Source organism: Leptonotus elevatus, chromosome 5 (assembly GCF_054856555.1).
Source record: "Leptonotus elevatus isolate MCC_2025b chromosome 5, RoL_Lele_1.0, whole genome shotgun sequence".
In the NCBI taxonomy this organism is placed as follows: domain Eukaryota; kingdom Metazoa; phylum Chordata; class Actinopteri; order Syngnathiformes; family Syngnathidae; genus Leptonotus; species Leptonotus elevatus.
The window spans coordinates 24508933-24524205 of record NC_141243.1 but is presented as its reverse complement, the minus strand read 5'-3'; the positions used below and the strand labels follow the sequence as shown (position 1 = coordinate 24524205).

The 15273-nt window shown below is 37.5% G+C and overlaps 1 protein-coding gene across 1 annotated transcript; it reads left to right on the top strand.

The window, feature by feature from the left end:
* Window positions 1-7046: 7046 nt before the first annotated feature.
* imp4 (IMP U3 small nucleolar ribonucleoprotein 4) lies at window positions 7047-14978 on the top strand. The gene is made up of 9 exons (XM_086076317.1): window positions 7047-7140; window positions 7629-7737; window positions 7817-7900; window positions 7992-8101; window positions 8453-8585; window positions 12465-12619; window positions 12715-12809; window positions 12898-12971; window positions 14612-14978. Exons 1-9 carry the CDS (start codon window positions 7138-7140, stop codon window positions 14722-14724), a joined length of 876 nt encoding a protein of 291 aa, XP_085932443.1. The 5' UTR covers window positions 7047-7137; the 3' UTR covers window positions 14725-14978.
* Window positions 14979-15273: the final 295 nt, after the last annotated feature.

Genomic DNA, 15273 nt, shown 5'->3' with positions numbered 1-15273 from the left:
AGTATGGCTCAATGAATAGTATTGTATTCTTATCTGTCTCACTCTCATGAGAAAAGAAGGGCAACGGGTTTCTTCCACTGCTATCTTGAAGGGAGTATAGTCTAGTACCGGTCTCAGCCGGTCGGAAGAGACAGGCTGATGTATTATTGTTTTTCTCTAATCTGATTTGTATTCCTGGGAACTTGCTGATGGGAGGAGACTTTTCGTATTCACCCACTTTTCAATAAATAATGATGTGCAGCAGAAGGAGAGACACAATCTGAACAGAACACGGTTTGAGTGTCTTCAATTGTTGTCATCAGAAGCTTCTGTTTTAATGATACCTTTGCAAAGGGACTTCTTCACCAGAATCTCACCATTCAGTTAATTGAACACGCAAAGAGTAGAATACTAAATATTCTCTACTCTAACAAATGGTGACCTCCGACGTGGAATTCTAACGGATGGTGGTATTTTGACGTAGAGCAAGCTGCGGCGTTCACGGACGGGCGGAACTTCTAGGCCTAAATAAATAAAGTACGGTAAGTGGAGACTTTTATCCACGTAGGGAGGTTCTGTCTGTTTGGGTCCGCTGCAACTGTTTTTTCATCTTCCAAATTGTCTAAATTTTAAATGAGATCTGTGTGAACAAGTTGTAGTTTGATGTCGTTATAGAGTTGGGATAATTCCTACGATATTGAACTAAACACGTCGTGGGGTGGTGCATTTAGAAGTGACGCAATTGCAGACCTACAGAGATAAAGCTTTTTTTACACAGGATGAAGTAGTGTTTTTTTTTTTTTTTTGTCACGCTACGAAGAATCCTTAGACCATAATATATATTGAATAAAAGGGTTTGCCGGATGACGTAAGAAGTCTTTCTTCTGCTAAGGATCGCGAAGATTATGGTGCGCTCTGCCTTTTTAGCAGTTTGGCCGATTGGGGACTAGTATCATATTTGCTCATGACTCTTTGTGAGAACGTCCATTTACACGTAATATGTTTTTTGAAAAAGCGCCTGTTTGAAATTGAACAGTATTGAGGGGTCCAGGTTGATTACAGTAATAATTGGATTTTGTGTTACTGTATTTGCAATCGAGAGATTACGTGAATTTATTTTATTTTTTGGCGCTCCTACGATTGTAGTTTTGGGGTCAGGATTACCGTATGAATTCCTTTTGTTCTACGGTTTAATTCGATAGCGCGTGACGAGTTATTTTGAAAATGAGCGCCTTGCAAAAATTTTTGCAATATATGGAGAACAGTTTAGCTCAGCGGGATTGGATAACCGCTGTGTATAAACGAGAGGTCACGTGTTTCTTATGTGTGTCTATTGTGTGGCCATATGTGTTAACCTATTGAACTATTATACTAAAAGTGAGACGTCACTGTATTGATAAATATTAATACTACTTGCGTAGAATATAAACCGAAAGTAAAAAATAGCCTACAAACAAAATGGAGGGCGATTTCGACCCGGATACAGAATGGTTTGTCCTGAATGCGCTTCCGGTTCATAGTCGGGACTTGTACTTGGAGTCGCAGCCGTGCGGAAAATAAAAAACGTCGATGAAAAATGAAAAAACTAACTATGGATCGATTGTATGAAAAGCCGTCGCTGGACAAAATGGTACGAGGGTTTTTGTATTTTCTTTGATAGATGCTGGTGCTAAAGTAACTTCCCCTTCGAAATAAGTTAACCCGTTTACTGAAATCACCGTACAAAACTGCGGTTTAAATGCCATAAGACTTGTAGACAACGAATTGATAGAATAAAACCGTTTATTATTTTATAATGACTAAAGAGTGTGTGCGTATGAATTTGAGTGTATGACCTAGCTTCTAAAAGGTGGGGGCTATTATGGTGATTGTGAGTGAGAAATGTGCGTATATTGATTTTGTTTACTTTTCTTCAATATCTTTAACTAAGTTTGGTGTTGTTTTTGTGTGAGATGAGACTGGTGTGATAGTGGCGTTTGTTTTATTAATGGGAATGTGGAAAATAGGTTTTGCGATGTATAATGTTAAGACCCCCCCCCCCCCGTTTCTAGGTTAGAAGAAAAGGAGGGGGCTGTGGGTTAGAGCATAATGTGTCCTCGTAATGGGACTTTTTCTTTTTTAGGTAAGAGAGGAATGATACACAATAAAAAATAAGTAATAGTATTTGAAAGATATTGTTGAGTTTTTGTAGAAGAATATTAAATTAGTGTTTTATTTATTTTATTTTTTTTATTTTTTTAGTGACTGAGTCTTTTACACTTTAATAATTGATGAAAATGGTTAATTTGTTAACTTTCCCTTTTCGGGACAAATGAATCAAGAATAATGATAAAATAATAGTATTTTGTTTGAGCTGTATTGAGTTGAAGTTATAAATGTTTTTGATAATGATTTTTAATATTTGTTTTTTCTCTGAGTGTGTCATTTCAGAAACTGATGTTTGAATTCCAAGGCAGATGAGGGTTTGATGGCCTTCACTGATTACAAACTGCGAACGGGATGCGCCCCAGCTGCTGATACGTTGTATTTGCAAGTATTGCTAGTAGCTATTTTGAAGGGGTATTTAAAAAAAAGGCTGTTTTTTACGAAACATTTTTGAGAAAGCAGGAAGTGAACTGTCTTGCTATGATCCCATTTCCTCAGTCTGGCATTGTAGTGCATTGGATCAGCCGGGTGCATTCGTTGGTCGAGGTGAGCGCCTGGAAGGACCGAAAATGTGTCATCGGGTCCACATTGCAGACAGCGTCTGAATGAATGTGGCAGAGATCAAAGGTCAAAAGCCGCAGAGCACAGTCTTCTCCTCCTGTGCCTAAAAAAACATGATGCTCAACTTCCACAATGCCCAGTGACTGTGTACAAGCCTCATTACAGAGATGTCTCCTCTCATTGCTTATACCTGCTGAACTTTGTCTGACACAGCCCCGCCCTGAACATTGACTTTTGAAAGCTGGTGGTCTGACTTGGATGCGACCCTTCAATCGGTGAAATGCTGCACGGTATATGCAAGGCATTTTTAATGTGTTGAATGGGGAACTGTGATCTATAGCAAGGTATTTCAGGAAATTGATAACGACATATGTGAATTTGAAATGAGGGATTGAGAAAATTTATTTCAATCTATAGCCTACTAAATTTTTGCCTATATTTTTGGGAGAATCAGTTTCTGAATTGGTACAATGGGAATTTTATTAATATGATATGAATTTTTTGGGACTTCGTCCAGCTGCAGCTACAGTATAAAATAAATTATAGAATAAAATGAGTAGTAACAAGTAAAAGACTAACTAAGAGTTTGATGGTTAATTTTAGATTTTTTTTTATTTTTTTTTCACAGCACTGTGATTTATCAATCCCAGAAATATTTTGTGTGCTGTGTTTTTTACGAGCCCCACTAATCTGTAAAAGAGGTGAGGTTGATTAGCAGTTTGCTCTTTCGTTTACCTCATAGCCTGATTTAGAGGGTTGAGTTATTTACGACGTCTTTTGAGTTATGAGGTCTCTATTTTATCCTCCCTTTATCTTGACGTGTTTGAAAAAATCAGTGGATCTTTGTCAAAATGAGGGAGTTTATGTTTAAGAAATTAACCAATGTAGACGAATTAGTAGATTAAAAAATGAAAAGGTTTTGAAGTGATAATCCACAGTTTGAATATGAAGAAATCTACCAGAGGAAATCGAGCGGAGCAAAGTAAGTCTGAAGCAAGCAAGGACAATAATGCATATTCGCCGGATGAAGGTAATTATATTATATTATATCTTTTATTTTAGAAAAATGTAATGTTTGGAGCCCAGTGTTTGTAAAAGAGTATAGATAATATGAATATATGTGAGCTTTTTCCAGGATCATCACGATTCGGCCGGTCGTGGGATTCTGGGAAGAGAATATATGATATGCTAGTAAAATGATTCCTTTCAGGATGGTGAATTGCACAGTTATGCAAATTTAGAACAAATTTAGTCGTGGTAAAAAATTACCTATTATTGAACAAAACCTATTTGAAAAATAAATATTTACAAGCTCTGTCTTATATTAATGAATGAGCGAATGTCATTCAACTCAATCAAAGGCTGGGCTCTATTTCAATGTCACAAAAATAGATCTTTTCCTGTTCCAACAGCACAGGACCTACGGATCTTAACCAAATAACATTTACTAATCCCAACTAACAAAAACTATCAGGGTTTTTCCTCCAAATAAAATTTATGTGGGTTTATGAGAAGACTAAACATATTCCGCTCTCAGGTTGATGACGGAAAGGAGAGACGAAATTCCACAACTGGTCTACAAGGCTGCCGGCTATCTCATCAACTGATGATCATCAATCTTATCACCTCCGACCTGGGAGCCACGTCAGCTGACCCAGTGTTCGGTTCTGGAGCGGCCGTTTGGACATCGTTTTGACATCATTCAACGGATCAAGTCAAGTGCCTTTTCCTGGGCAATCATCACGAGAATCACATTTGCAGGCAATCTATTCTGGGGTTCTGCAAAAAGATGACAACGTCATCTTCTCATTCAACAAAGAACTTCATCACGAGATGGCTTCAAAGAACACATATTCGTCTGCCTTTTGCATTGCGACACTTTTTAATGAACAACATTTTATGTTAAGCCTCACATATGCTATGCTTATTCCACTAAAAATCTTTTAAATGTATCAAATTGTTTTTTAATGTCATATGATTGCTAAACTACCTCCTCTTCTGCTAAAGGGATGTTTTAATGATAATTATTTCCACCACACAACCATTGAGAAAAAAAAATGTTTTAATGTGTTGAGCTCTCATGAGCTCAAATGAGGGAATGATGAATTATTAACATTGTTTTTCAGTTTCAATTTATATTTTAGCCATTTTGGATTTAGTTAACTCAGTATGGCTCAATGAATAGTATTGTATTCTTATCTGTCTCACTCTCATGAGAAAAGAAGGGCAACGGGTTTCTTCCACTGCTATCTTGAAGGGAGTATAGTCTAGTACCGGTCTCAGTTGGTCGGAAGAGACAGGCTGATGTATTATTGTTTTTCTCTAATCTGATTTGTATTCCTGGGAACTTGCTGAACTTGCTGATGGGAGGAGACTTTTCGTATTCACACACTTTTCAATAAATAATGATGTGCAGCAGAAGGAGAGACACACAATCTGAACAGAACACGGTTTGAGTGTCGTCAATTGTTGTCATCAAAAGCTTTTGATACCTTTGCAAAGGGACTTCTTCACCAGAATCTCACCATTCAGTTAATTGAACACGCAAAGAGTAGGATACAGATATTGTCTACTCTAACACTACCCAATGGCAGGGACAGACGGGGCACAAGAGATTAACAGCTTTACAGATAGTCTTCAATTAACCTAGGAAAAATGTTTTAGGAATGTTGTGCAGTGACCTGATTGCGCATATCGATGTAAATGCTACATGATTTATAAAGTTATAGTTTAGTCGTCTATTTAGCACAGTTGTTAAGATTATATTTTATTTTATTAAACTTTTATTAACGTAACATCTTGATAGAAACAAGTTTCAAGCAGTTTATCACAAACTGCCATCGCAGACAGGTTCTGGTGTGAAGTCGCCATAGCCTTCGCAAGTAGTAGTAATAATACGTCTTCTACTTTGTCACGCGTCACGTCAGGCGCATTCCTATCCTCCATTAGTCAGTTAGCACGCACTTCAGAGCAAACCGAGCACCATTGTTTAATCGGGAGTGTGTTTCTCAAGAACTTTAACCACCCTTTCTCTTCCCCGGAAAGGCACCCTGTCCCACCATCACCCTCAATGTTATAATTACATAACAAGAAGAAACTTTCAACCACCAATTTTTTGAAAATATATATAATTAAGTACAGTTCCAAATTTGAGTCTGGATTATTCAGAAAACGTTTATCCGGTTAATCTCGAAAGTGTTTTCGGAAAACTCAAAATTCATATAATTAAACCACAGCCCCACCCCTTTCTTTTCATTCCTACAGATTATTTACGTAGTGTTTTATTTCTTTAAAAAAAAAAGGGGGAAAAAAGATGAAGAGCAGGGCAGCCTGTAAATTTCTCCCGCTTTAGTTATCAAAGTTCTACTTTTGAATTCGGTCTTTTTTTAATTCCAATTACTGTCCACACATGGAAATTTTTCATTCAATTTGGTCATTCGGTTTCATTCTAATCGGAATAAACGAAGTGCGCATCGTGGCAGCGCGGTGCATTATGGGTAGGCCGGCTGGTTGTCTGCTACCAAATTCCAACTTGTCATTGATAACGTATGGAGTCTTACGGGGCAAGCGCTGATTTGGAAGTTGCTGTTTTTTATTGAATCTATTTTAAACGTGCATAGCATGTCCTTACTGACTGCCCTCTGCCGGGACACGACAGTTAAGCCTATTTAAGTGCTTATTATTTGACTGAATGTGTGCACTTTACCGGTAGTTGGACCGAGGACACGACAATAAATGTATTTTTAAAAAAAAGTTAAAAAAAAATCAATTTTAGCCTCGTATTTTCCCCTGTTTGGATCTTTCGTTTCCGTCTGGAAATTGGGAAGCGTGAACAGAGGTTTACAAGCGTACATTTCCGTCTTCACCTTTGCAATGTTTTTTTTTGCCGATAAACTAGGACAGTGGCAACAAGTGCACCTGTCATTTTGTCACTTAAGGCTGAAAGTCGTTTAAACAATGGTTGCAAGCTTTAACATGTGCAGTTACGCAAACATATTCAACGCTCCATTCGCCACCATTAAAATGACGGCTTTGTTTGGTAGTTGTTTTTTTAAACTTGATTTTCACGCTTGCGCAAACTTAATGCGCACTTCGTTTATACAAGGACAGGGTCCTCCCTGGAAACAAGGCCTTTTGAGCATGGAACTTCAAAGTAAGAACTTCCCTCACGTGCACACTATTGTATGTGTACTATAGATGTGATATTTTAGCAAATCAAAATTAATAAAGTCTTACAAGACACAACGTTGCTTGAATCGACCCAACATTACAACTTAAAACGGCGTTTTACGATCCGGAGGTCTTATTTTGGAATTATTTTCCATATGCTTGTATCGAATGCTCCTATTGGCCCCAATGTTGGCCAATGAAGGGCACTGTTGTATACACGACTCTTTTCCATGTGAGAAGTGGAAGTGCTAGCTGTTGCTACCTGCTAACTAACGTAAAAACATGGTAAGGATTTTTATACGATTTATACAAATACGTCAAGTATATTGTAGAACAATAACCTGTTGCTTACACTGGCTTAGTAGGAAAGTGTGTCGGACTGTCGGTATGTTTTAGTGTTGTCTGTAAAAGTCTCACTGCACCACAAAAATAGATGTTAAACTTTCTGATGTAACTGCAGTGTGGCTACTCACTCAGCCATAACAATATTGATCATGTAATATAACAGAAATTAATTACTTTGTGCGCGCGTGCATGTTTACAGGTAGTTGATACACATATCTTCCAGTCAGTTTTAGGACTCTTGTTTTGTCGTTAAGTGGCATCATAATCAAGAGACGTTTTTTGTAAATTTTATTTGTAAAGCTAAAAGGGCATACTTGTGTTTTCCCCCCTGTGTGCATCTAAGAATGCGCCACGAGATGGTTTAGACATATTTTATGATGTCGATTACATTTAATGTGATGGCTTTGTTATGTGATGTTGAATGATAGCTTCGTCGAGAGGTGAGATTGAGGCGGGAGTACTTGTACAGGAAGGCACAAGAAGACAGGCTCCGAACAATTGAAGAGAAGAAACAGAAGCTGAAGGGTGCTCTCGATGGTATGGATGGCATGCTCATCACATAAATAGCAATAGTGTAGTTATGACATCGACCTCACGCTTTTTCCCCTCCCTATAGAAAACTGTTTGCTTCCAACTGAGGTACGCAAAGATGCATTACAGCTCCAGAAACTTCTGGAGTACGACGATGACGGTGCAGAGGGTTAGTGTTATGTTAGTGCTAATAACCAATATCTCAGGCTTATACAATATGTATCCCCTTGATTTTTATTAAAACACTGTGTGTCTTCCAGGTGTTAGCTCACATATGGATGATGAGTACAAATGGGCGGGAGTTGAAGATCCAAAAGTCATGGTCACCACTTCCAGAGACCCGAGTTCCAGACTTAAAATGTTTGCCAAGGTTTGGCTCAGTTTGGCTCAAACTACTTAACATAACGTGTCAGACCCATAACCATCATAGGTAGTGAGAATTCCAGTGTTCAATATCTGATATGTTAATGAAAAATTCTATCCTTCTAATGATGGCATTTACGGTGTCAAATCTGTGTCTTAATATCAGCTCTTTTGCGGTAGATACTGATAAAAACAAATATTGTTGTATTTTTTTAGTTGTCGATTTTGAATTGTATTTGCTCGATATTATTGTTGCGTTTTTTTTTTTTTGTTTTTTTTGGGGCTGTACTTCACAAAAATGAAGTTGGGGTTACCTGCATTTCAATAAATATACATACCTTCCCCTCTTCCGAGACAGGAGGTAAAGTTGATGTTTCCTGGAGCTCAACGCATGAACAGGGGAAACCATGAGATTGCTGCACTGGTGCGAGCCTCCAAAGCCAACAACGTCAGTGACCTAGTCATCATTCATGAAACCAGAGGACAGCCAGGTTTGTTTATAATTTCTTCAGAATTCAATGTAAGGGGTGTCTCAGAAAGCTTTCAGGACTGGTTTCACAAAAGGTATATTTTAAATCAAAACTTTAAATGACAAGATTTATCCTTCAAAGTAATCTTGTTTGTAGTTTAGTGCACTTTTCCAGCCTTCTCTGTCATGCATTTAGGCTCTACTCTGATAATCTTTGGGAATTCTCCATAGCTCAGTCATAGTGGCCATATTGATGTCATCCATTGCCTATTTTTCCTGAGTAAAATGGGTCCTCTTGATGACCCCACTTGAGCTTGGAAAGAGAAAAATAAAAATCATACAAAGCCACGTCGGGTGAGTAGGAAAGTTGCTCTAGCGCGTCACTGTTCTGTCAGATGTTCAAGGTGTTGTGAGCACGGAGCGTTGTCATGGTGATGCAGCCACGAGTTGTTCTGCCATAACTCTTGCCTCTCCCCGCACACTGAATGAAACAAACAGCAGAATCCAATCATGTCCGATATTGAAGAAAAGGAAATATATCTTTTGTGACAGCAGTCCTGGAACATTTCTGACACACTACAGTAGTGGTGGCCCAATTTGATTTTTTTAATTGAAATCGATCGAAATTACGTCACGATCTCGAGCCCCGAAATCAAATAATGCATCGATGATCCACCCGCCCCCGCTCTCCCCCTCCTCCCAGGTGCAAAAAAAGAGCACATAACGACACAGGTCACACAGCATATTGACTACGTTTACAAGCAGTCAATATTCGCGTTGAGGTCAGAATTGCGGTTTCTGAAACATTCGAGATAACCTGTTCACTTATGTGGCAGACAGAGTTACGCCCGTATATATGGTCATTGTGCTGAATCGGAATGCTCCGTTGGCAAGCGCGACGTACAGACAATGAAGTGGCATAAAAGGACCTAATTTCAGCTTTTAACTTTCTACGTTTAATAAAAGACGTTATATTTATGTGACTCACCACGCTAAATCATGTAATCGGTTTCCATATCGCTCTAATAGTGTGTTTTTTTACTGCATCATCGTGTCTGTTTACATCTGCTCGATTATTTCCGGTGGGTTGCGGACCAGAAGCGTGGACTTACTGTACACATATACACACTGATACACAAATACACACTGTGGCATTGAGACAGAAAATAATGTGAAAACGCCACACGGGCTGGGCGATATGGCCAAAAAATAAAATCTCGATTTTTGCAGTAATTCAGGACGATTACCATTTTAATCTAATAAACCCTAGAAACATTTATTCAAAGGTTTCATTTATTCAAAAATAATTCCTGTGCAAAATGTTCAGACAATGTATATTGATTCTAAATTAGTTTTAACATAAACTTAACCTTCATAGTTTGTACTGCCACAATTAAGTTTTTGGTAGCTACTGTAAACATGTCTCGTAAACCACCCATCCAGCATTGGGCAAAATTACAACTCACAAAAACATTTGGATGTAACAGAACATAAGAACAGCAGCTTTTAATCATCCAGAAGAAAAAAAACGATTTCACGATTTAGCAAATTTTCAACCATTTGATTTTTTAAATGACGGTGAATCGAATTAATTTGATTTATTGCCCAGCCCTACGCCACACATAAATCAGTGTGTTCAAGCGAGGCTCGTAACGAGTGGGACGGTGCTTGTAGTAGTTCATTTAACACAAAGACCAAGATGCCTTGTGAATATAGATAAGCGAAAAAGAAAATAAGTTGAAGAAGAAGAGGATGCCGCGTACATGCAAACCAATTCTCCGTTCAAACGAGGTACTGTCACAGGCGCCACCTGAGCTTGAAGCCGCTCCTGCTTCTTTTAAATCACCAGTGTGGAAATATTTGCCTTTATGGTGTCGACAAAAAGACGACAGTGTGTAAGCTATGCTTTGATGTGCGCCGAATGACATAATGATGTCGTTTTGACAACTAGGAAAACACTATCACTAATCCCGGTAACTATCCTCAGTTGCAATAAAACGTTCACAGAACTCAGCTCGCGCAAAAGCAAACAAACACTATTTATATTTATCGATCTGCAGCCTTATTCAGTGGTGAAAAACACTGGATTAAATTTTTTAAATTAGTTTACTTGAGTCGCGCTACACTATGCCCAACATCTTAAAAAAAAGTGTTGCTCTCCATGAAGACGTTAAAGAAAAAGTTTTGGGAGCGGGGTGTGAGCAATGCTGAGTTAGTTGCCTTAACAACAGCTGGCTGGACCAGCAACTGAGAGTTACATGACCGTTATAACACATAATGGGGTATTGCAACATCACATCTATGAATCATATACAAGTGATCGTTTGTCAGAAATAGTAAAGTAAGCACTACTAGAATGGAAACTGGACAGACAAAATACAACCATACCTGTAACCACAGATAATGCCAAAACATTGTCAATGCCTTAATGCAGCTGGATTGTAAATTTGACCAACAGTGCCTAATGTGACCCACATTACACAAGAATAATGGGAATTGCCTCCCTTGTATGCAGCCCATCTTTTGAAATGGCAAATGGACTCAACTATTGTAATATTTACTATACGAAATTTAACGAATAAAAGAAATGGTCGTAGAGTTGACTAGTCTAAAAATGGCACATGCCTCTGTGCTGTAAGAAAAAGCAACAAAAGGTGAAAACAAAGGGAGAAATCGAGAATCGAATCGTGACCCTAAAATCCGAAGTCAAATCGAATCGAGGATTTGGAGAATTGTACCACCCCTACTGTACGGGGGGAATGCACATATTTGCAGATTTTATTTGGAAACTATTTTCCATTATTTTCTGAAAAACTTGGCTGTTTTTGTGCTCTTTCTGAAATACGTAAAATGTCACAAGATGAACCAAAATCCCAACAACCTGCCTCTTAAACCAAGTTCTCGGATCACTTGAAAAAACATTATATGGCTTCTTTGAGGAACAGATTTTAAATGTTGTAAATTACTCCCTCCAGTGAAGGTTCTGTCTCCCACTGCTTACAAAACGGCAGTGGTAAAGCCCCTTCTGAAAAGTAATCTAGACCACAACATTTTAAAGTTACTGACTTGTATCCAACCTAATGTTTACAAATAAAATACTAGAAAAGCTGTTTTTTTTAACCAATTAAATTGTTTCTGAAATATATATATTTTTTTAACAGAGATATCAGTCTGGTTTTAGGATGACCCAAAGTACAGAGACAATCATTTTACAGATTTTAAATGACATCAGGTATAATGCAGATTCATAAAAACTTACACATAATGTCTTTTATATGAAGTCATGGATGTCAATGAATTTAGCAGTTCAACCAGGACAAAACCGAGTTTGTAATTGTTCTTGAAGGCAAGAAAGAGAAACTGTTTCAAAAGCTGCAAGATTTTAAACGTGTAAAAAAATGGGGGCGTTATTTATTACTGAATTACTTCATTTTATTCTACAGATTAAAAAACTAAAATAGTTAATTTTTTTACCACCCGTTTTTCTCTCATGCTAGCATGGCGGTGCTGATGTACCGCATACTTTTATCTCCTGTCGTTTTAATTATTGCAATGCCTTGCTCTCTGGTCTTCCCAAAAAACAAAATCTATCTATAGCTTAGCTTAGCTATAGGTTTATTTTTGTACATTAGATGCTGGGAATATTTAGCCTCGGCATCTGTTTTAAGTTTTTTATAATTGGCAAATATGGCAGTAACTCATAGTAAATGAAAATGATCGGTTTCCATCACTGTTTATTATCTGCTTTCATTTCCATGTTACATTCAACAGTCCCTCTAACCAAGGACAGTAGGCTGTTAGGCACAACTAGTAGGATCACATTTGTAAAATAAGGTTTTCAATAAAACTGGCGTGTGATTGAAAGTACAGGCTGACATTGTTTGTTGGTCCATATTTGCAGATGGCCTAGTGGTGTGCCACCTGCCGTTTGGGCCCACAGCTTATTTCACGCTTTATAATGTGGTAATGAGGCACGATGTCCCAGACATAGGCACCATGTCCGAGGCCTTCCCCCATCTCATCTTTCACAACTTCACCTCACGGCTTGGCAAGCGGGTGAGTACTCACTCAACCGTGCTCTGCTCACATGCCACTGATCACGTCTCTCACCATTTGTCCGTTAGCTCACCTGATTAAACCTTCTTGCACAGGTATCCAATATCCTCAAGTATCTTTTTCCAGTGCCGAAAGAGGACAGTAGGCGTGTAATCACATTTGCAAACCAAGAGGACTTCATCTCTTTCAGGTCAGTCGATTGGTGCCCTCTCATTTTAAAAGACCACATTGTATCATGTGCGTTAAGAAGAGAGAATTTTTTTTTTTTTTTCAAACAGACATCACACCTACAAGAAAAAAGACCACAAGAACATAGAACTGACAGAAGTGGGGCCCAGGTTTGAAATGAAGTGTAAGTATAAACTGAACCCGATTTAGAACTTTGGGAAGAAACTCTCAACCAAAGTGCATAATTTAATCTAAAATGTGACTTTATCCCTAAACTGAATTTGTGCCGGGTCTGTATTCACATAAGAAGAGAAAAAAAGGTCTCTATCATTAATGGTACAACAACCAATTACAACAGAATGTATAGCAATGAATCACAGTTGAGCATGCAAATGACCTGGCTATTCATCTAATCATCAGCTTCATGTGGATACAAGGGTGGGAATTGATTAAAAAAAATCTGCAATTACAATTCCATTATCAATACTGCTTATCGTTCAAATTCCTTATGTATTCACGTTGGGTCAAGGAATAAAATAATAAAAATGGGTTGTGTTCAGGGTGGAATTAAAAAAATAAAAACATTATATTTTGCCTTTATTTACAATGGGAAATGAAAGGTTTGGGTAAAAGTTTATATTGTCCATTAACAAGCCAAGGAACGAAATTTTGTTTCAAATGCAGCAAAATAAAGATGAGACATTCTTATATAACATGTCAAAAAAGTAGAATTTTATATCCATCAAAAAAAAATGTCAGGAGAAGCCTACATGAACAACTGAACACTGTAGCTGGAAATACTTACAATGTTTTCTGATGCCAATATTGTCTGTTGGGAATGTAATTAAGAAATGGCCGTCATCAGGAATAGTGGCAGTTAAAGCAATAATAAATGGAAGACCAAGAAAAATATCAGACAGAACAACTTGCAGGAAGTCAGGTCCCACGTTTGATTGCACGATCCCCCAGAAAGAGCTGGCAGACACTGGTGTTGTGCTACACACACTATTCCTCTATCAAGAGATACTTATAAAAATGTGTTTGAGTCTTCAGAAGAAAACCTCATCTACAGCATCGGCTGATCACGATCAAGTCGATCAGATCAGCGTAAAGTTTAAAAAAAACTTTAAAAGCCTGTTTTTTTTTTAAAAAACAAAGCATTTTTAAAATCATGTTTTCCAAAATAATGTTCTTGCATTGTGCACTCTTTTGCAAGCAGTTTTTTTTTGCTTTTAAATGTCTTTAACTCTGTTAGAATGCTTTTAAATGTTGTACTTGTAATTAGGGCTGCAGCTCTCGAATATGTTGGTATTTGGATATCCTGCTGAAAATTCTATCGAATAATCAAGTATTCACATAAAAATAAAAAATAAATACTTTTGCTTGGTTAAAGGATACATATACATAAATACAGAAGACAAAAACACACACACACATTGCCACTTAATGAATGACCAACTGATTTTTTTTTAGATAATCAACATGTTTTACTGAAATTTAAACTGTGCTTAGTGGCAGACTATTTTTGTTTCTAGAAACAATAGTGATATTTTACTTTGACAAGTCTTTCACCATAGATTTCGGTCTATGAGATGAAGTAACGTCAGAACCACAATAGCGATTGATACACTGATAAGGGTAAAATTATACATTGTCATTAAAACTAAAGTGGGCAGGTCTGAGTCATGAAACTCCAAAGGCCTGAAACCTGGACAAACCAATGCAGTTCAAGTACACAAGCGGTTCATTTTTGTGTCCTGTAATCATTTTGACATTTACATGTGTAGATGTTCTCTGATCTTCGATCCTGTTTTCTGTTTTTAGTATACATGATCAAACTGGGCACCTTGGAAAATGAGGACACAGCAGATGTTGAGTGGCGACACCACACATATACCCACACTTCCAAGAAAAGGAGGTTTCTTAGTGTTCAATAGGTTTATAATAAATATTTATTATAATCTTACTTTTGGACGGTTGTGTATAGAATGACTTCTTTTTTTTCTTTTTCTTTTTCTTTTTTTGTTTAATTCGTATGTTTAATTGGCGAGTTACCATTAAAACAGTACAGTACAATTTCAATATGTCCACTGTAGATGTCAGTATTTGACAAGTGATGATATCTTGTAGACGCACATCTCTTGCATGTACTATTCAATATTTTCGTTTTAATAAAATACATTGCCTGGTTTGTATTTGCTCCTCTTTTGAATCTTGAATAACAGCCACGATACTTAAAAATGAAAAATTGCAATTGCGACGAAGTGGTGATGTAATTACAAAACAAGTACCATATACATTGGAGGGGTTTAGACATTTTCTCTGGTATTAGTGTTGTCGTTGTTAGCTTCGCTGTCGTTTTGAAAACTGAGATTGCAGCTCGACGCAAACTGGAGTACTTGTAGTACGTAGTAGAGTTCATTTACATGACAGAGGTAAGTTAACGCCCATCTCTGCTATGTCCAACTGGCGGTGTCCAATGAAAG